We start from the raw sequence: 23774 nt of genomic DNA on the forward strand, positions 1-23774 counted from the left end.
ATGTCACCTCTTGTTGTTCACATTCTCAGCATATACAGGTGAAACTCGAAAAATTAGAATATCGTGCAAAAGTTCATTTATTTCAGTAATGGGGAAACTAATATATGAGATAGACTCATTACATGCAAAGCAAGATAGTTCAAGCCATGATTTGTCATAATTGTGATGATTGATGTACAGCTCATGAAAACCCCAAATCCACAATCTCAGAAAATTAGTATATTGTGAAAAGGTGCAATATTCTAGGCTCAAAGTGTCCCACTTTAATCAGCTAATTAAGCCATAACACCTGCAAAGGGTTCCTGAGCCTTTAAATGGTCTCTCAGTCTGGTTCAGTAGGAATCACAATCATGGGGAAGACTGCTGACCTGACAGTTGTGCAGAAAACCATCACCGACACTCTCCATAAGGAGGGAAAGCCTCAAAAGGTAATTGCAAAAGAAGTTGGATGTTCCCAAAGTGCTGTATCAAAGCACATTAATAGAAAGTTATGTGGAAGGGAAAAGTGTGGAAGAAAAAGGTGCACAAGCAGCAGGGATGACCGCAGCCTGGAGAGGAGTGTCAGGAAAAGGCCATTCAAAAGTGTTGGGGACTTTCACAAGGAGTGGACTGAGGCTGGAGTCAGTGCATCAAGAGTCACCACTCACAGACGGATCCTGGAAATGGGCTTCAAATGTCGTATTCCTCTTGTCAAGCTGCTCCTGAACAACAAACAACATCAGAAGTGTCTTACCTGGGCTAAAGAAAAACAGACCTGGTCTGTTGCTCAGTGGTCCAAAGTCCTCTTTTCTGATGAGAGCAACTTTTGCATCTCATTTGGAAACCAAGGACCCAGAGTCTGGAGGAAGAATGGAGAGGCACACACTGCAAGATGCTTGAAGTCCAGTGTGAAGTTTCCACAGTCTGTGTTGATTTGGGGAGCCATGTCATCTGCTGGTGTTGGTCCACTGTGCTTCATTAAGTCCAGGGTCAACGCAGCCGTCTACCAGGAGATTTTGGAGCACTTCATGTTTCCTTCCGCAGACGAGCTTTATGGGGATGCTGACTTCATTTTCCAGCAGAACTTGGCACCTGCCCACACTGCCAAAAGCACCAAAACCTGGCTCAATGACCGTGGGATTACTGTGCTTGATTGGCCAGCAAACTCGCCTGACCTGAACCCCATAGAGAATCTAAGGGGCATTGCCAAGAGAAAGATGAGAGACATGAGACCGAACAATGCAGAAGAGCTGAAGGCCGCTATTGAAGCATCCTGGTCTTCCATAACACCTCAGCAGTGCCACAGGCTGATAGCTTCCATGCCACGCCGCATTGAGGCAGTAATTGCTGCAAAAGGGGCCCAAAACAAGTACTGAGTACATATGCATGCTTATACTTTTCAGAGGTCCGATATTGTTCTATTTACACTCCTTGTTTTATTGATTGCATGTAATATAATTTTCTGAGATTGTGGATTTGGGGTTTTCATGAGCTGTAAGCCATAATCATCACAATTATGACAAATCACGGCTTGAACTATCTTGCTTTGCATGTAATGAGTCTATCTCATATATTAGTTTCCCCTTTTAAGTTGCATTACTGAAATAAATGAACTTTCGCACGATATTCTAATTTTTCGAGTTTCACCTGTATTTGAGATACTTTTTAGACTATTTGTCTGGCGATAAATACCAAAGGTATATAATTTTATAAAATTTATCTTGTAACCCAATGTGAATTTCAATCCTTCCATCTACATATACTCCCATGTGTATATTATACCCAAAGTTTTTAGCTAATTTTATCATACGTTCACTTGTTCATCTTTTGTTTCAACATTTCATTTTGAATTCCATCTTACTTGGTTCAAAACCAAAAGACTTTTTATACACTTTGAATCTTTCTAATAATTGTACATAGGAAAACCACTGATGCATACTATATATTTTTCTGATACCAGATCTCTTTTGATTTTAAAATTTTCTTAGGAAGAATTCCAATATACCACATGTTAACGTTTTATGCTTAATTATCTTGCATAATATGCTTCTTGTAGTGACAGCCATAAAGGTATTTTCTGAGGCAACCTAAGTTTATATCTATCCCATATTCTCTATATGGCATATGTAGTAAAGTGATTTTTGAAATCTAAATCAACCTGAGCTTTATCATACCATAAATAGCCATGCCAATTAAATATTTAAGCATGCTCTTCTAATTCCAATAACTTCCTGTTTCTCAGCATCACTGACTCCTTCATCCAAACTAAACAAGCTGCAAAATACAATTTCAAATCAGGTAGACCTAAACCTTTTTCTTTAATATATTGTATCTTCTACAGTTGGAAGCATTCTGAAATAATGCAATGGGGGGGGGGTTTATTTTGCTGGAATATGTGATTGAATAAATGGGAACAAGAAGAGAAAGTGCAAAAAAGTCAGGGCCATTCAGAAATCCAGGAATGAATGCGAATAGCTTGGTGAATATTTGTTTAAAAAATAATCTGTTGGGTTTCATATATGTAGTTTTCTATTCATAAATATAAGTAAGAAATGAATATAAATCTAAAAGCACAACTGATTTGGGTATTTTTATGATGATGAAGGACTGGAGGAATTGCCAAAGGAGAAAAAGGTGATGAGTGTTTTGAATTTGGACAGACCATTTTTGGTAGGGCCAGGTAGAAAGAGGATGTGGAATTTGTTTGGTACAAAATGAAAAGCAATCTATTGTATAGTACACAGGTCTGCAACCTGTGGCTCTGGAGCCGCATGTGGCTCTTTCAGCCGTCTCCTGCGGCTCCCAGTCCTCTGCCATGTGCAGTCCAAAAAAAAAAGTGGGACTAAAAAAGTTCAACCAATCAATTCAAATATGCAGGGCAGGTGCATATCTCGCCTTGGCTCCACTCTTCAGTCAAACCCTGTTCTGCGCATGCGCGCACGTATGCGCATGCGCACATATTTTTTGTGGCTTCCAGTTTTTCCTTTTGTAAGGGAACCGGTTCCGAGTGGCTCTTTCACTGTTTCAGGTTGCTGACCCCTGGTATAGTACCATAGAACAGTGTGGAGTTACATTAATGGGAAGTATAAAAATGAATGCTTGGTGGAATGAGGAGGAGCTTGCAAATGAGGAAAAATACATGTAAGAAAATGGTTTTTTCCAAAATACTATGAAAAAAATATTATGCATATAAATGGAAAATGGAAAAAGATAAGTTGTAGAATGTGCTCAAACAGAGCAAAGAATAGTTAAGATTAAAAGAAGTGGAGAAAATTCAGAACAATTTTGGTGGGAAGAAAGAAAATATTTTGCAAAAGTATGAAGAGAATTAATGCACCTCCAGCAGTTATTTACTGGAATTTAAAAGTGATGTGATTTAAAAGAAATGTTATCCAGAGATAGGATTCAAGCTAGAGACTGACAGACACCTAGAAAATGTCTCTTTATTTGCAAATATAAAGGGCCAGAGGAATTGTATCCTAGATACAATTGTATGGAGCCAGATGACCTGGCTTTTAGAACAGCAGCAGAAGAAATATGCATTAAGCCAGACTGGCTCTTCCCAATTCCCTGGGTGTGGTTCAAGGTTTTGGTGATGGTTTTTAAGTCCTTACATGGCATGGGTCCGGAATACCTCGGGGACCACCTGCTGCCGGCGTTGACTCCCCTCCGCCCTGTGCGTTCCCACAGAGAGGGCCTCCTCAGGGTGCCTCCGGTCAGAGAATGTCGGCTGGTGGCCCCCAGGGGGAGGGCCTTCTCTGTGGGCGCCCCGGCTTTATGGAATCAACTGCCGGTGGAGCTCCGGATGGCACCGGATCTCTGCTCCTTCCGGCGCGGGTTAAAGACCCATTTATTCGAACAAGCTGGCCTGGCCTGATGGGGGAATGTCAGGGTTTTTATGGGTTTTTATAATTGATTGTTTTAATTGGGCAATTTATTTAATTTTTTTTTAACTTTTGTATTTCTATTTATATGCCCTGTTCACCGCCCTGAGTCCTTCGGGAGAAGGGCGGTATAAAAATCCAATAAATGAAAATGAAATGAAATGAAATGAAATGAAATGAAATGAAATGAAGGAGACTGACCCAAAATCACTCAAGTCGGCTTACTTTTTCAACAAAAGAAAATACAAAATTAATAACTAATTTCAGCCATATAACTCCCCAAAAGCGAACAGTTAGCACATTTCTCCCACTTCGTTACATCATATAGCAATCTCAATTGTTTATTTTTCTCAGTATAAAGACAGGCAGGAAAAAAAACTAGTGATGATCCCCAGATTTACTGTTCCAGACTGGATCAATATTTTACTTTGTGTTACCATGCTTACATTTGCCAAATGTACATTTGCAAAGCATTTGTAGGTATAAGGAGGCTGCTTAACTCTTTTCCTAAGCAATTATTCCTGCAAACTGTTCATTTCCTTTCCAGGACAATGTGTGAAGCTGAATTGTAAATCTAATCCTCTAGATCAGACATGTCAAACACAAGGCCCGGGGGCCAGATCCGGCCCGTGAAGTGGTTTCATGTGGCCCGCGAAGCCATCCTGGAAACAGTGAGGGAACGGCCCCCACTGCCTTGGCCCTGGCCCAGAGACCCTCCTTCTGCCAGAGACCCTCAGATCTGTCCCACTCTTGCCCAGGCCCCCATAGGCACCCTTGATGCGAACGATGTAGAGCTGGCCACACCCACCCAGCAGGCCATATGCACTCTGGCCACGCCCACCCAGTAGGCCACACCCACCCAGGCCATACCCACCCGGCCCCCTGAGGGCAACCGCAATGCTGATGCAGCCCTCAATGAAATTGAGTTTGACACCCCTGCTCTAGATCCTCTAATCACCCAGATAACAATTCAGCTAGTACTCCTGGGTCCCCAAAGGAGAATGACATAAAAGCAAGAGTCCTTCTCTATTAGCTATCTTTAAAACCTGGCAGTAACAGTCTCTGAACAGTCGTGACCAAAGAGACCCAAAATAGTTTCGTGACCTGAACGTTAAAAAATTAGGTAGGAAGGAACATGTACTAGATCCAAATCCTACTTAACCATGAAGATTCCTATATGACATTGTACAATCTCCATCCATCTCTCTCTCTGTGTGTGTGTGTGTTTGTGTATACACATACACAGGACAACCCATGACTCATTGGGTCATTCTTTCTACCTGTAATATAGGTTGCACTGTTTCTCCTCCCTTCATGACGCTCAGAAGTGTCCCAGTGAAGCTTCCTCCTTGGCTTACCCACAGAACACCCTCCCACTTTGCTGGGGGGGGGGAATAAAATGAGAAGTGGACCACAAGGAAAAGTGTATCCACACTGCCCATTCTAGTGTGTACCCAAGGGCCCCTTACCTCCATGGAGGAAGAGGACTTACCCATCTTCGGCACCTCCCATGCCAGTAGAAATCCGTTACTCCCTTGTCCTTCCTCTTTCCAGATATAATATAGGCCTCCACCATTCGCTTTCACCTCATGGCTGCCGGATATTGGGTGCAGGGGCCAGAGGGAGGTGGGAAATTATATTATTATTATTATTATTATTATTATTATTATTATTATTATTATTATTATTAATTAAAAATTGGAAGGGACCTTGGAGGTCATCTAGTCCAACCCCCTGCTCACGCAGGAAACCCTATACCATTTCAGACAAACGGCTGTCCAGTCTCTTCTTAAAAACTTCCAGTGTTGGAGCATTCACAGCTTCTGAAAGTGGGAATATGCTCGTCTCATCTTCCCTTTTGCCACACAACCTATGGATTTCTGGGAAGTGAAGGCAGAAGATATGGGAGCACTGAAGCAGATACAATTTTGCAACTTTCAGTCCCTTGGGAGACATGGGTCCCTATCAGCCCCCCCCTTCAAACAAATAGGAAACAGGACTAGATGGAATGAATTCTACTTTATTATAAGAATTAATAAATCTTGCAAAATCTGAAGGCATAAACTACCTTACTTGAACCATTAAAATGGGTCATTCCTGTTATTTTTTCCCCTGTTAAGCTACTAGGGACTCCTTTCCTTTTTTTCTGATTTTCTTTTTTTTTTATTAAAGAGTTTTATAAAAACAAGATTTTACAATATATCCCCAAATCCCCCCACCCCAAACCCGCCCACTTCCCCCCCCCCACTTCCCAGAGCTAAATACAGGATTATAGTTATAATAATCATATTCTAAAAAAAATTATGCATAATATACAATTAACCAAATTCATAATGTGCTTTAACTCCCCTTTAACATAGATACATACAAAGTACCAACACTAAGATCAATAACAATACCCCTCTAAAATCTACTCATAAGCTAAATGGAACTTTTTACTCCCATATTTATTCTGAATATAATCTATCCATCTCCTCCAAACTGAAATATATCTTTCCTGTGAATGATCTTTCAAGTAAGCAGAAATCTTAGACATTTCTGCAAGATTCGAAACTTTAAGCACCCATTCTTCTATAGTAGGCAAACTATCCTTCTTCCAATATTGTCCCACCAGTAACCGTGCTGCTGTTATCATATTCAACATCAAATTGGTCTCTTTAACATCACAATCTACAACAATACCCAATAAAAACAATTGCGGAGAAAACTTTATCTTTCTCTTAAAAATCTTTTGAATGTTCCACCAAATTTTCTGATTGTTTTCTAACCAGGATCTCTTCCCCTCTTTCCCCAAGGCAATTCACATATTTCATTATAGTCCCAGATTTTGGACATATTCTATATGTTAACTCATTGAAGTATGTTGACTCAAACATTGTTGTTCTATGTTCTATGTTGTCCAATTGATGCTTACAAAGTATCAAACATAGTGGAGACTACACACATACATGCAGGCACACATATGGCATTTTGTAAGAGGACCTAACCATATCATTGATAAAAAGTCAATTAAAAATGAAATAACTACTACCACCAAACAGATATTAATAAACCTTCTCTATAATTTGTCTGATTCTTTCAGGGTCATCTAAGTCAGTGGCCATCAATGTAGTTTGTGGCTATAAATTCCATAACATGATTATTCAGCAAGCACAGATTTTTCATTTATTGTGAATTTTCCTACAATTTAATCAAAGGAGTTCTTGCGGGAAGAGCACTAAGAGAGGCACGGCTTTAGTCTAAACTGGGAAGTAAAAAAAAGAGAGAGAGAGAGAAGAAAACAGCAAATTATATCCATATTATTGTTAAGAAAACAATACAAAAGTGTCTATGTACTGTAGGTACTTGCAGGTGAGAGCAAGCAATTTGAAGACCTTTACCTTATTTTAGAAAAAGAAAATTTGCTTTCCTGGTACTCTTGGCTTACAAGTTCCAAGGTAACACTTTATCTCAGTGATAAAACAACTGCTGTGAGTCTTTCTAAGCACCTACGGAAATTTATTAGAGAACAAAACATTGCAATAAATTGCAGCTGCACAGAGACTGACAGTTGCTTGCCATTGAGAGCAAAGTAGTTCTGTATATGGATGGAAGCTCAATATCCAAGCACAGCTTCCTTTGGCAAAAGCCCCGAAGCGCTTTGGAAATTAACCTCATGTGCATCACTGAATGGTTCCCTCTACTGCAAGTTATTATATTATATTTTCATCTGCAATCTCTTTCTTGCTATCAGGGGAGTGTTTCTTCCATGGTACTGCACACTATTAATGTTTTCAATTACTACATACTGACATTTCCCCAGCAATCTAGCCTTGTATAAACACTTCGACTGCATTGTCATCAATCTTGTGGGATAGCTTAGTGCAAAAGATCAGGCACAGAACGCCACAATTTTAGACATTTTTTTTCAGACGCAAGTTCACTTACATCAAAGCAGTTTGCTCACAGGTAAAGAGGTGCATCCATATTAATAATTTCAGCTTCATATTCTATTGGTTTGCAGAATGGATGTGCATCATCTTTGTACATAACTGTATGCCTGCATTTCATAGTTAGCAGAAATTCATGTGGGAAGTTTGTAAAACTTAAGATGTTTTCTATTTATTCCATGGTCCTTATTCAATTTTGTTTTTCTTCAGTTATGGGTCTCACAGATTATGGTCGGGTTCATCTACTGTGCTATATAAAGCCAATAATTTTAGTTAAAATGGTTTATTAAATCATGTTTTGAACATGCCATTCACTATTGAACCACAATAGGTAGATTCTTTCAACATGAAATAAAAATAATAACTGCTTAGCAATATATTCCAATGAGGTCACTCTATAATTCTCAAATAGAGGCTAGGATCAAATATCACACTAAATCAGTCAACTAATGAGTTTAACATATCATATTAGCACAATATATGTTAACCCAGCCAGAAGGAAATTATGCAGACAGGTAAATTAAGTATCTGGTAAAATTAAGGCAGAAGACACTAGAGTCAGATAAAATAAAAGCTAGCAATAGTTTGAGGGCACTAGTTGTAATAGTAGCACAATAATAGCAATAGCAGCAAAATAGTCATTGCAAAAACGATCTTAAAGCATAAGGCAAGCTGATGAGGGAAAAGACGTATCCCTTGGGCAGATATCTAGATTTAAAGTCATGTAAACCTGTGTAGCTAAGAAACAACACTTGGAATGATGTTCAGAAGCAAATCAGAAGGTGATATTGTCTAGAACAGGGGTCGGCAACCTGAAAAAGCAAAAGAGCCACTGGGAACAGTTCCATCACACATAAAAAAAGTGGGAGCCGCGCGCGTGCACAAAAATGTTTTGTGCATGCGCAAAATGTTTTGTTTTTTGTGCATGCGCGTGCGTGGATTCATACGCGCGGTTCCACTTTTTTTTATGTGGACGCACCTGCACGCCAGCGGCGACGGGTCTCCGTGGTGACGGGCGCTGGGTTGCGGTGCCGCCTTCAGCCCGGGCGTCGCCGGAGCCACCCCCGGGACCTCCAAACTGCCGCCCGAACACCCGTTTGGAGACCTGCTGGTGCAGCACCAGCAGATCTCCAAACGGGTGTTCGGGCGGAGGTGCATGCGCACCTCCGCCCGAACAGCGGTTTGGAGACCTGCTGGTGCCGGTTTAGAAAGGTGCCGCGGCCCACAGCAGCTTTCTAAGCCAGCACCAGCAGGTCTCCAAACTGCACCTCCGCCCGAACACCAACAGGTCTCCAAACGGGTGTTCGGGCGGAGGTGCGAGAGAGGTGTGCACGCAGCTCTCCAAACCTTTGGAGTGGTGCGCGCGCACCCCCTTCCGTTCGGAGTGGTGCGCACGCACTTCCTCCCGTTCGGAGTGGTGCGCGCGCACCTCCACCCTTTCGGAGAGGTGCACGCGCACCGGGCAACTGGGAGCCGCAGGAGACGGCTCAAAGAGCCACATGCGGCTCCAGAGCCGTGGGTTGCCGACCCGTGGTCTAGAACAAGCAAAGATGTCAAAATGGTAACATGATGAAATAAAACACAAAAATACACAATTATGTAATATTGCCCTAACATCTGATAACAAACAAGTCATCATTTCATTCATGACTTCCCTGTCATTTGCTCCACTTGCACTTCCCTGTGGGAACATCTTTCCATACAAAGATGTGCTACCAATAACTTTGCTAGGTAAAATAAGAGACATCAAGATTCAGATGTTTCCCAGATCCATAGAGGCATTTAGAGCCTTCTATCTTGATAAGGAGGCAGTGAGAAATAGAACCTGACAAGGTCAGTAGTAAGAAGACCATGATCTCCCACCATAAATGTTAGCTCTGCATCAGGCTTAAGACTAGTATCTTCCACCACTACAATTAGTTACCTGGGATGGTGCCTATCCCCACTCTAGTAGCATGCAGGCCAGTAGGTATGCAGCCCACCTCCAGGCCATTTATTATGCATACTACATTTATTGAATTTCTACAACCTGTTCAACTTCTCACTGGCTGATAGTACATAGAAAACTCAACTTGATAAACTGTTGTGGTATTCTACACATAACGGCCTCAATTCTGAATAAAAATTTTGAGCTCTAATAGAATTTTGAACTGACCCAGAGGTTTATGAAGTATCCAATGGCATCAATGCTTGACATGCCATTTCTGGGCATATGCCAGCTAGTGCTCCTATATGAATGGTATTTGGCCTGTTGGCATCTACAAATGAGATGACAGATCCTTAATGACCATGAATTATAACATCTCCAAATCTTTTTTTCCCCTACCAGCCAAGGATGGCATAGATTCTAGGGAATCCATTTCATCCTGCCATAAGAAGAGGCAATGCAATAATAGGATAGACAAGTACTGTATTCCTTAGCTAAGGTTTTGAGAGAGAGCATAAGATTGTATTTGGAGGAACAAATGATATGAATGTTCAGGAATTTCTGCGACATTCTTTGCTATTTGGGAAGACTGAAAAGTAAGACTGGGTCTGAAAGAAGACGAGGAATAAGTGTTGTAGGTAGACAGTGTTTGTAAGACATGAACTCCTGGCTGCATGGTAGCTGCAGTGAATGAAGGAATATAGTAGCCTTTTTAAAAAACACTTTCTGCTCAATAATAGTTAAGATGTAGTTAATTAACCAGCAAAGAAATTTACTAAAAATATACCATTTCAAAATATTGATTGCCTCCAATTAGTCACAGGAGCAGATAATATGATCACAACACAGCTTATGCTAGAGAAACTAAATCATTGATTTGGTTTACAAGCTACACTATATGCAATGTGTGAATGCAGCCACTGCAATTTCTAAACCATTCTAAACTATTGTTTACTACTGTAAACCCAACTATTTTGTCTCGTACTCTGGTTTCCCTTTCAGTTCACATACCTCTTTTGCCTTTTACTTAATTAGAAAACCATGGTTAAAGTATGTCTTAGTGAACTCAGATCTGGCTGGCTCTCCTCTTACCTTTCTCCAACCTACTTTGATAAGGAAGGTTCCTAGACTCCAAAGTGAGGATCAGCAACTATACAAGTAGGCCCATCATAGTTTGAAGATAAAAGACAGGAGTCATAAGGGGTAATGGGACAGATGAAGTGCAGCAGAAGCAGCTGAGCTGGGGTGAGCAGCTGGCCAGCTGGCTCCCATTTAGCAGCTGCTCTTGTGTCAGCTGAAGGAGGTACTGTAGCTCAGCTATACGCTGGCCATGAATAGCAGAAGAGTGGTGTGCTGGTTGGCAGCTGAGGAATCAGGCTGGATTTCTGAAAAGGGGGGCAGGGGGCTTGCTTTATGAAATGCTTCCATGCCCAGCAGGGTGATTACAGTTCTTTGACTTCTTGGTTAACTGTTCCCAACATGCTTCTCTAATAGAGCTGGAGGATGAAAGGGTTAATGATGAAGGAAAGGGAGATTTTTTAGATTTACAAGCTGCTGAGCACACCATATAACTATGTGGATGCCCAAGCAGCTGACATCAATCAACTCTGATACCTTCAGCACTCACAGAACAGCTGGAAAAGAATTAATGGTTTGCTACAGGTGATTTACAGTAATGATGTGATAATCCTTAACTACAAGGAGTTTGGGCTGCATTTTTAATCTTTTTTAATTTCAGATTTTTTTATTAATGTTTATTATTTTGATAAATAAGGCAGTGAACTTACTAAACAATCTTTCTTCTCTCTATTTTCCCCACAACAGCCTCCCTCTGAGATGGGCTGAGAGAGGGACTGGCCCAAAGTCACCCAGCTGGCTTTTATGGCTAAGGCAGGATGAGAATTCAGTTTACTGGTTTCTAGCCACTAGACCAGGCATGTAAAACTGGCGATGTCACATGACATCACGTGACGTATTGCGACTTTTTCCCAATTGCTGGCAATGGGGTGGGCACGGTTTCGGCATCACACATCCAGCTTGCAGGCTGGCAGTTTGAGATGCCTGCACTAGACCAATTTGGGGTAATTCAAGTGCTTGGTTTGTGGTAACTACACTGGGGTTTACCTAGCAAAGCATGAATTAGTGCAATTTGGGAATCCAGTCAGCCTTGTTCCAATAAAAAAATTTCATACAACAAAAAGCTGAAACAAAAAGTATCAAGAATTTATCAACATAGTTCGGGAAGGCTTAAGACTTATAGAAATGTATATTATCTCTGCCTTTCCTCCAATGTCAAGAGAATTGAGCACCCAATGGTCCCAGAAACTATTAACTATTAATATATTACGGTTAAGAAAAATGATAGGGAAGTAGATGGGGAAGAGAAGGCAATACAGGGAATGTGACTGAGAATTTACTAGTTTATAGAGCCTCTTCCAATCTGATGCCCTCCAGCTGTATTGGACAAACTCCCATAACCCCCAGCTAACACAACTAATGGTATTTTGAAGGATACCATTGTTAGTTAGCTGGCACTCTGAACATTTCTATTAAGATGAGATAATATGCTATTTTTTTGGTAGATCTCATTTGTCACATCAATTTAACATGGAGCATCTGTTTTATTAGTTGAGTTTATGTACTGCTCCAAGCCAACTGAAAAAAACATATTAAGCATTTATGTGAAAAAGTGCCTTAAGTATCAGCCCAAACATTATTAGTTTAGATTCATAAAACTAAATCAAAGTTTTACAGAAGTCAGGTTCATTAGTTAGTTTATAAACAACTAACTAATCGTGATAAGTTATAGGCTAGGTTTATACAACATCCTAGATTACATTACAATTAAATGGTTTGTGGCTCAGTATTTTGTAGCCGACAGTCATTTTCCCAATAGCAATTTATATCATCTTCTAGAGCAGGGGTGTCAAACTGCCAGCCCACAGATCGGATGCATCATGGCAAAACCATGCCCACCCCATTGCCGGCAATGGAAAAAAAGTTTTGATACATGACATGTCACATGATGTTGTGAGTTTGACACCCCTGTTCTAGAGTCATCCAACCATTTTAAATAAAATAATTTGTAGTAATGAAGGCGGGCATATGTATTACATCAGTGATAGCTGTCTAATGCAATGAAAAAACTTTAATCCCCATCAAGGAAATAGCCATACTGGGACTTGATTTTGATTTTACTTGTTAAATTGTCTCATTCCAGTACCTCCCAAATAGTGTGAGATTGGGATATTAGAACTGAAGTCCAAAAGCATCTGGAAGGTGCCACTTGGACAAGGCTTTTATAGAGTGCATTCAGTAAATGGAATTCCATTTCATCTCTATCTGCCAATAGTAACAGAATCATTAGCTGGTTTTTATTGCTCAGTTAGTCATAAATTCAAAGGGTCCTACATGAGGATGCCCTTGAAAAGTATCCAGAAGCTTCAATTGGTTCAAAATACAGCAGGCCTTGAAGCTCACGTGAGCTGCATTGGCTGCCGATTTGCCAGATCCAATTCAAGGTGCTTATTATCATCTTTAAAGCTCTATATGGCTTTAAGGTTATTTGAAGCACTACCTTTCCCCAGTCACATTTACCTGATCAATCAGAGGGGGAGGCAGGGAATGCCACAGGTTCCCTCGTGACCAAGAAGGGCTTCCTCTGTGATGGCTCCCTCCCTATGGAACATCATCCCCACAGATATAAGATTGACTCCCACTTTGGCATTCTTTTGCAAGGCCCTGAAAACCTAGTTTTGTCAATGGGCCTGAGAAACCCAGTCAGATGGAGCTTATTTGACTGATTGTTGTTGCTGAGGTGTGGGGGATTTGAAGGGTTATTGCTTTTTATATTGGGCTTTTATCTTTGCAAGCTGCCTGGAGTCACTGAGAGTGAGTTGGGGAGGGAGCATATACATTTTTTAATATAAATATGCTCAACAATACACTAAGCCATAAACCATGGTTCACAAATATGATTCACACAAATGTCAAACACAAAGTACATTAAGATTTAATATAATTGTTGTATAAATCCAATCATTATGGTCTATTAACCCATGCATTATAACTTAGCATGTGAAAACCTGCTAATTGTGGCTTAAGAAATCAGTCATATATATTCAGTGTGCAAACCCAGTTTAGTTTGTTCACTACACCACAATAGGCCACATTCACACATGCTGTGTTATTATAACCACTAATCTTTAACTATTAACCAAGAACTCATAAATTGCAGCTGTTGGATGTAGAATTACATTATACTAAAACAAAGCAAACCAATCTAATAAAATCTAAATCTAAATCTAAATTTATGGCTTGGCATAATTTTTGAACCAATATTGAGCTCTACAAGAACCAAGGCTAGAACAAGAATAATCATTAAATGGTTGGACTGGATGGGTCACATGATAAGAACCAAAAATTGCAGGTTTGGCAACCTGCTAAAATGTGCTAGGCTAAAATGATATTGGTTAGTTTGTGGTTGTGTTGTACAAATTCAACCAGTGTGGTTTACAATTTTATTTTAGCTTGGCTGCCATAAATCATAGCCTAGCGTGTTGTGCAAAAACATTCATTGGCATTTATTCATTCTTCCAGGATGATAAAACAGATTTAACTTACCCAATCTGATGCCTATAGGTGAAGGGTTAAAATTCTCAGATTTCCTCCCAGCTAACATGGGCGTCGAGTTGTAATTTAGGAGTACTAGCTTTGATTGCCATTATTTTGGTTCCTGCCCCCAAAACTAACCCAGGACAAAGACTGAAAATAAACATGTATTCTCCTTCTCTATAGAACATTTATCGGTAAACGAGCATCACAAAACTTCTTTTACCGGCCTTTATATCTTTCAGTTCCAAAGCTAGCAGTAAACTGACTAAGCATATTTTTCCCGATTCCTTCAGCTACTGTAGGATCGAAGAATGGGGCATGGTTTCCTGGATGGGGAAATCGAAAAAGCACTCAAAATTAGATTAATTCGGAGCAATTTATCTTGGAATAAACGCGCAGGGACAGGTAAACAGCCATCCAAAGGCATACCACGCTTGCTGAGCACAAGATACCACTCCTTTACTGGCAGCGAAGCGAAGTCTAGCATACGTTACGGGGCAAGAAGGCACACGTCCCTTCCTACCCCCGCAGCGCCGCGCACGCACTGGGCAGGGCCTTGCCCACGCGCAACAGACCCGCTTGCGCAACTGCCCGCCGCAGGGCCCTTGCCGGGCGGGAGATAAATGACAGGTTGGAAAAACCTCCGACGGCTGCGCACGCTCCAGCCTTTTTCATTTCGCTTCTCCCCCCGCCCTTTAAGAAGTCGCGTGGCCACACCCGCCCGCTGCTGCTCTGGGCCCTTCCCCCTCATTAATATGAAGGCAGAGGCGCTGCTGACTAATGGGCGATGAAGCTGTCACTCTGGCACCTACTTGTTGGGTGTTCGCACAGCAGAGGCGCACAGAGGAGCGAGCGGGGTTGCGAGGGACGGCCGCCGCCGCTGCTGCTGGCAGACCGTTCCCTTTTCTGTTGCGGAGTGCTGTAAATCTAGGTGGATCCCAGCTGGCGAGCGCTGGCTGCGCCTCCAGCGGTCCCAGGCTGTTAGGCTAAGCATCGGGGCAGGGGGTGATTCAGGCTCGGGAGAGCTTTCACCTTGCACCCGGCGAAAGCCTTCCTGCCGCCGATGCGCCGAGCAGCGGCTGGCCGATGGCTTGTCGCGTCCTTGCCTGTTTTCCCTGATCCAAAGGCGTTCAGCTCGGAGCAGCAGGCATGCTGGATTGTGGCGGGCGGCACTGGGCTCTTTTTGCTGCGGCGCTCAGGCTGTGGCTGCTCCTAACTTTATGGACGCAGGTAAAAGAACTGCCTGCATTTCGGCAGAATTGGCTTGTGGTGGTAATTGTTTCAAAGGAAGAGCGCGGGGAGGGTTAGCTTTGGGCGGAAATTGATCGGGGACGACTTTTGGACGGTTTGTAAATTTTACCTTTCCACTTAAACCGGTGATGAGATTTGAGTACTTTGTCGCTCCCTCCTTTTGAAAGAACAGCAGGTATTGTTTTGTGAAACTACAAAAAAGAAACCCGATTTTTTTTCCCGGGGAAGATTGGAAAGCTATGGCTTTACTGTTGTCTATTTGCAAGCTCCCTTAACTAGTCGATGCTTCCAATTGTATGTTTGCTTTGGAAGAACGCGGAGGCAAACTTGCATTGCACGTTTGCGCGTCGCACCCTCGGCGTTTTTAATCCATTTCCCGAACGCATTGATTTAAAAAGCAGTAACACGGTTTGCATCTCTTCCAATTACTTTTAAAAATGGGGAGTGCCTATTCGGCTGGCATCAAATAATTTCGAAGTGCCTATTTTAGCTGCCTGTGAAGCATTCTGCAGGTCTTTTGCGCGGCTTGCAATCAGCCTCCCTATTACTGCGATAAGCCGGAATTGCGGCACTGTTTCCTCTCTTTTAATAGTGCCCATGGTTTTAAGTTTTATCAGAAGGCTACTTTGTCGTTGGGAACTCTGGACTGGCCGCTTGTAAATCTCCATGCACTTTTTCCCCCAGACACTACAGTTAATGAGGTTCTCCCTTTTTGCTTCTTTATTTTTAGGTCTCCCAGTCCACGGGCTATTTCGAGCTGCAGATTAACTCGGTAAAGAATGTAAACGGCGAATTGTTGAATGGGGAATGTTGTGATGGCATGAAACCCCCAACGAAAGTGGACTGTAGTCGGGATGAGTGTGATACTTACGTGAAAGTCTGTCTGAAGGAATATCAGGCTAAAATCACGCCTATTGGGACATGCAGCTACGGTTCCGGATCTACTCCTGTTCTTGGTGGAAATACTTTTTATCTGAACAGCCGAAATTTTCATCAGGGTAAAAACCACGACATGGGGAGGATTGTTATACCTTTTCAGTTTGCTTGGCCGGTAAGTCCAGTTTCTTCGTTCCTGGTCTATTTTTCTAATAAGCAAACGTGGTTCTGCAGCCGTGTTTATTAGTAGCTGCTTAAATGGGCTATATCTTGCTGCCGCTTTTGACTTACTTTGTGGGTAACTACAGAACTGTAACTTGAGTTGGGTTTTTCTTACGCCCGTTCTGGTTTGTGGAGGCTAGTGTGTCTAACGGGCGGCTTTCTTTTCCTTCCTGCTCTTCCCCCAGCACGCGGAAGGCGGGGGGGGGGAGGAAACCAAGTTGAGGTTGGAAAAAGAGCAGCATCGCAATCTCTCGCGTTTCATTAGAAAATTTCAAGTTTTTCCTTCAATATCCACGAAACCTAGCCACACGTTTTGTATTGTGGATATATGGGAACCTTACGCGAATTTGTGTGGCGCGGGTAATAAAGCTTAGTTTCCATGAGCCAGTTGATGGGGACAATAAACTGAAAGAGGGGATTACTTTGAAAAATGGAAAACGCCGCACCTAGAGGCATCTCATAGGGGCGTGTCTACGCTTGGTAGGAGCAGCTGCCAGGAGCGGGGGAGGCGAGGAGTAGAAGCCCAGTGTGCGATAGCGTCTCTTCGCGTGGCCAGGTGCGAGTAATTGACCTTTGCGCCAAACCTTTTTGTTATTGCTCAGGATTCCCCCATAGATGAAGATACTTACGGCTTGCATATTCTCGGATTCTTCATTTTCTCTCTCCGGCGAAAAGTGCTGCTGCCCAACCCTGTTAAAATATATTTGTATGACATACACCTCCGGTTTCCTGAACACTTTCTTGGATTTGCAAAAGCGTCTTTCCAGCAGAGGGCGCGTGTAACTAGTTTTCCGCGTGGCTGCGCCTTCATTTTTTTTTATTTTATTTTTTTGTTTTTCTTTTTAAAGAAATACTTAACGTGTATCACAGGGCGTGTGCGCAAAGAAGAGAATTGTGCCGGCGGGGCGTGGAAGGAGGCGGTGGCTGCCGCCGCTGCAAAGCAAGCAGCTGCTCTTAGCCCCAAGCTACGGGAAAGCGCGGGGCGCGTGCTGCTGCTCGCGAAAGGCGCGAGCTACTTGGCTCCTGGGACTAGACCTGGCGCGGGTAGGGAGGAGGCGTGGCGAGAATACTCACCCGCCTGGCGCGCGCCTCAACAGCGACCGTTGGACTAAGAGCGCTTAAGGGCGAAGCGCGTAGGAGCCTCGCTTCTTGCTTTGGTCTCCTCAGGCTTAGTAGGGGGAGGGAACAGCTGGAAACCTGCTCCTGGTTTTCCATAACATTCTTGTTTCCTTCCTTCATGTTTTTTTTTAATTCAATTCTGCTTACTATTAGGAAATCAATAACTGCTGCAGTCGATTTCTAATTTATACCAAAATTTAATTCGTGGTAATAAAATCCGTTGAGTACATGTGAAGTGTGGTACACTCTGCAAAAAGGGTAAGAAACCAATTACCGTAACTCAAAGGGAGGAAGAACTTGTAGTTTGCTTAACGCTTCACTCTTGACTTTAATCGTGATAGGATGGGTTGATACTGCAACCGCAGTAACTGGACTTATACATATTAAAGCAAACATCAGACAACGTGACTTAAAATGACACTGAGCTGAGACTGTAGTTGTATTAAAAGCCAGGTTCTATGGTTAGAAAATCGTTTTATCTATAACTCTTTGGACTACATTTTTTTCTGTTCAGCTGATCAGTTGTGCTTGCAGTGTATATTGCACATATTTATTTAATTTTGATATAATTTAAATCAATATAAAACTATCAAATTGTGGAGTTGTCCCTGTGAGTTTTTACAGCACTTCCAAAGCATGCAGATCAAAAGCCCAACTGTGGAATCATTATTTTCACCCTTACTGTAGTTGCATTTGATTTCTGCTCATGAGTACTTGTGTGGCAGTAAATAAAGTACTTTAATTTTTGGCTGTTTACCAGAGTATGTGTAGATGTATGATTGTTTGCAAAACAGAATACAGTGTTATATGCACCACAGGGAACAAATGGGAAGGAATGAGAGATCCTTAGAATGCTTCACAAAAGAGTCTTCACAAAAGAGTTAGTATGTGGAATGTTTTTCTCTGTATTTTTTTTTACTAAAAGGAAAAGATATTTCCTAAACTCATGCTGAATTCTAACAATACAGCAGGTGTATAGGAATATTTATCATTTGTACTTTTTAAAATAGTTTCTATTGGTGTGTAAAAGTGGCTAGTCTTGAAATAACTAATTAGCAATAGAAGATAAAGCAAAAGATAGCATACCTAATACACTACAATCCATCCTGTTTTCAGTTTTAAATGGAGTTCATTTAGCAAGTTGCAGTTCCTTGCGATGGTCACTTTTATAGCTGACTGTACTTGTTGCATTCGCTGTTGAGTCTATTTTGTTGCTATTAGAAGCAATTCATATTTTCATAGTTTTCTTAAAAGGTACTGTAGGCTATATAATCAAAACTATTTAATTCTTGAAATATTTCCTTTAATTGAAAGATCATTTTCATTGCATTTATTAGAGAAAAAGATTATAAATACAAAATTTGTGGGAGATCCAGATATCTTGATGAGATTTCCTTTATGATGGAATTTTTTAGCATTAAATTAGAACAATAAAACAGTGCTTTGAGTATGCTCTGTGTGGAATATAGTTGTGTAATTGTGATGAATAATCCTTCATTGATGAGACACAACTCTTACATTTTACCCATACAAGTTAAGGATTTTAGAAAGCTGTTCCTTAGTCCAAAGGCTGAGTGAGCAGCTTTTATTGGCAACTGGTCATTTTTGCTGCCTGAAAAAAAGTAGTTGCTAATACTAAATACTGGTTTTGATGAATGGGTCTAATTTAGGTTATCTTGATACTTAAGGTCTGCATATTATAACATACGTATTTAATTGAGGGAATGGAGACTAGTGGGCCATTGTTCAGTATATTCTGTTGGTTTTATACAGATCTGGATGCCAAAACAGTCTTCTGACTAAACTGGCTTCGTTTTTAATCACATTTTGAAAAAGTCATATTTTATCTTCAGCACTTAATTTTGACTAAAACACTTTGTGTATGCTTTAATGATAATATTTTTTATGTTTTAACCTTTTTAAAATTTGTGAGGTCCTTTAATTTGATGTATTGCTTCAAGATCTGACAGTAAGCATCTTTTCAGCCTGTTGACTTTGCAATATTAATACTTCATTTAAATCATTGTGCAAGTTTTTGAAGTTGGGAAAAAGTCAAATTTAGCATGAGACTAGGATCCATAAATGTTTCTCTTGGCTTCATCACATTTCAGAAAGGTTATTTAAAATCTATATAATAGCAAGATGATCTACAAAAAATATTTCAGGTTTTCCTTTCACATGTAATATTTTTATTTTTAAAATATTCCCAGCCTATTGTTTATAAGGGGGGTAATTGAAATAACTTTTTATTGAGTTCCTTATTCTAAATATGTATATTTGTCACACTAGGGTTCTTTGAAAACACTTCAAAATTAATGGTACAGCAGACCATATCTGCTGATTTGGGGGTATACTAGTAGCAGTGCAAGAAAGATGAGAAGCAGCCATACTTGCCTGAAGGGTAACAGATATGTTTTAACAAAACCGTATCACTCAAACCACAATGCCACAGGATGAACAGTCTGCAAATTGTCAAATTAACCTGAGGAAAGGCAGTAGAAATTAAAACATTGATCCCTTTCACTGCAAAGTAAGATGGGAAGAATGCTTCCCGTAGTATAGAAGATAAGACTTCTATGCAACTTACCACTACTTTTCCTGATAAAATTTTATGAATTATTGTCTTTTATAGTGATTAACATAAGTCTGACCTTAGATTTGTTCTTTCCTACACTCTGATGAGTAATAAAATGTAATGGCCTATTAATCTTTTTTGTATGCATAATATTGCAATTAAGAAAATGGGCCGAACACAGCATAGTTATCTTTTGGGGAGTATTCAGTTAAGCATACATCTTCAATTATATCATGTTTCTAGTTTTAATTCTCACCTCATTTAAGAAAGTCTGACTACACTTAAATTTCTCACTTTAGATGATGCTGAGTTTTCATCAACTAATAGTGTTTTCACATGAGTGAATAACTGCATATTTGTTAGGATATGTGTAGAATGCAATAGAGGTATCTGTCGTGTGATGTAGTTTTTTACTCTGTTTAAATTGTTGTAAAATGTGGAAAAATCACAATTATTTGGGTAGATGAGTGACTATATAAATTTGTTAAATAAACATTTTCTTGAAATCTATAAAACATATAGGGGATTTTACTATCACTGCTGTATATGAAGGAGTTATAATTTTTTGTTTTGGCATGTCATATATGCTTGTATATAGCTTGTCATATATATTTAAAGTTTTTAGTAAGGTGGGAATTAGGATAGAAACAATGTTGATGTTTGATGTTGGTGAAGACTGCTGAGAATAGTATGGACAATCAAAAAAATGGATTATTAAAGAAATCAATTCAGAATTTTCTCTTGAGGCTTAAATGACCACACTCAAATTCTTCTACTTTGGACACATTATGGAAGGAAAGTAGAGAAGAAGGCAACCTACAGCAAGGTGGATGGACTTAGATATAATAGTGATGGGCTTATGATTGAAATAGGTGAAGAATCAGATGATGTGTATAAATTAGAATGGAGAAAATATGTGGTCAAAAAAGGTCCAGCACCACCTTTTCAGCTTATAGACTAATGATAACTTCAGTGCTTTTACTGCAATTACCGGTATGATAATGTTGCTATAGTTTTGGAAAAAAACAATAAAACCTTTACCTTTATTTTGTGGCTATTTTTATAGAAATGAAATATATGATCCAAATTGTTTCTCATAAATTAATATATTAAATATATTAAACTATTGTCTTGGATCATGATTCAAATGCAATTAAAGCAACTAATCTATCTACATATCTTTAATTGCTGTTTTGGATTGCCTATTTTCTAATGATGACTTTGCTCATGCTTTCCTTCCCATGTTTTTAAAAAAGTTTATTTTTTAATTAAAGCAAATTCAAGTTTGTATTCTGCATAGGACTTGATAGGGTAAATTTGAGATAAGCTAATAAAATCTATTGGAATAGAATGGGTGAAAAAGCAAATCTTAGAAAGTGGTCAGGATGGTGAACAATGATTAATATAAATTTAAGCAACATTTGTAAAACATTGCTCCTATTAAGACATTAATTTGCAATGAAAGATGAGTGTAGGGTGAAGCAAATTAGTATTTTTTTTAAAATATGCCAATTAAGTTTGAAACTACTTCACAACATGTCATGGCAATGAGTCTTGTACATTTGCAGTCTTAGGAGATAGCTCACCTCAACCTCCCAAAATTGTGTGATTAAATAAATTGTATTTATGATTAAATAATGTTAGATTTGTTTGGTTACCTTGAAGCTCTCTTATCTTGCTTAGAATGTGGTTCTTAATTGAAGGAGTAATTCTATGCACTGTTTATTATGTGGGATGGGGAGGATATAGCTCTTACTGGGTAGATAGTGAAAGGCTGCTGTACAGAAACTGAACATACCAGCCCAAACCCTAAACCCTAAAAGGAATCATGAAGTCAGGCATGAGAGAGTCAGGTTAAGACTACGTCGGTTGCCTAGCTTATTACTATAAACTACAGATTTGTTTTGAAGACTATTATTTCATAAGAATTAACAAAATGACCTTATTAGGACTGCCTTGTATTCTTGTAAAGTTTTGATAAACCAAAAATTAAAGTCATTGAGTAAGTGGAAGTGATCTCTTAAAGATCAAGTTGCCAGGCCTAACTATGGTTGTTACAGATATTACAGGAATACCTGTAATAAGTGTTTAAGACTTAAAAGGTATAGAGTACTGTATTCAAACTAATTTGTTAAAATGACTTTTTTATTTCAAAGTGGGTTAATGAAACTTAACAGTAAAATAGAAGCAATACTAATACTATTAATACTATTTTTTTCTTGTAAGGAGAACTTTTAAGTTGCATAACTGATGCAAGAATTCAGCTGATAATTTGGAAGTTTTAAGATAAAATAGATAGTTTCTGTCTTTTAGTATCAATCTTCAACAGTAAAGGAATAAACTGCCACAGACTGTCTCTTGGTATAGCAGCCATGATGGCTCTGGAGAAGATACTCAAATGCCATGTTGTGACTGTACCAACAAAAATCAGAATCATGGAATCATGATATTAACTGTGAAACTGTGAAAGTGACAGTTGGATTTTGAAAAAGCAGTGTGTTGATGATGCCTTTGAACTTTGGTGTTAGAGAAACTCCTGAGGATACTCTATACAGCCAAGAAAACAAACAAGTAGATCATTAACAAATCCACCCAGAGCTTTCATTCTGGGGGAAAATGACCAGGCTCACATTATCCTACTTTTGATACATCATGAAAAGACCTGGAGCTCAAATGTTCAGTAAGATAGAAGGAAAGGACAACAACCATCAGCAACATAGATTGCTTCCATTAAAGTGGTGAAGAATGTACCATTGGAAGATACGAAGGATCAGGTTGGGGAGATTGATATGGAGAAAAACTATGTGGCCAGTAGGAGTTGAAAACAACTTAATGGCACATAATAAATAATGGCAAACCTGATTCTGATTGCCTACTTCACTCTTTCTCTTCGTTATCCAGTAGATGTTTTTGTAAATGTGAAAGGAAGCCAGAGGTTATTTATGTGCTGATTCCCATTCCCATGGTTTCTGTAAAAGAGTAGGGAAGGTGGCAATGTTCTATTCATATCTACAGAACATTTAATTTATTTAGGAGGTATTGTGTTTTAAGAAATCAGTATAAATTAGCTTATGATGGTTGGAATTATTTTTTTTAAATTATATGTAATATTCTTGGATTTTGATGTGTTCTACATTAGGTTTATATTCATTCATGGGCTACTTTGCCTAATTTATTTGCATGTTTATACACATACTTCTTTGCCACTATAGCAAGGCCATTGTCATAATGCAGGGGTCTCCAACCCTCCAGGCTGTGGCCCATTACTGAGCTGTTACCTATTTGGAATTGGGCCACATGAGTAGCTGGCCGGAGTGTGTGCGTGCACAGTTCAACTTGCATGAGTGGCAAGTTGAACTGCACGCCTGCCTGCCACTCATACAAGGGTTGCGCACGTG

General features: G+C 40.0%; 1 protein-coding gene across 1 annotated transcript in view; it reads left to right on the forward strand.

Moving 5' to 3' along the window:
• The first annotated feature begins 16392 nt into the window (after positions 1-16392).
• Positions 16393-23774, forward strand: part of JAG2 (jagged canonical Notch ligand 2) — a 76948-nt gene continuing 69566 nt past the window's right edge. The window contains exon 1 of the mRNA XM_081346733.1: positions 16393-16635. Within this exon, the coding sequence (XP_081202859.1) occupies positions 16405-16635 (231 nt within the window). The 5' untranslated portion in view covers positions 16393-16404. The remainder of the gene's footprint in view (positions 16636-23774) is intronic.

This window comes from Vipera berus, assembly GCF_964194415.1.
Source record: "Vipera berus genome assembly, chromosome: 1".
NCBI classification, from domain to species: Eukaryota; Metazoa; Chordata; class Lepidosauria; order Squamata; family Viperidae; genus Vipera; species Vipera berus.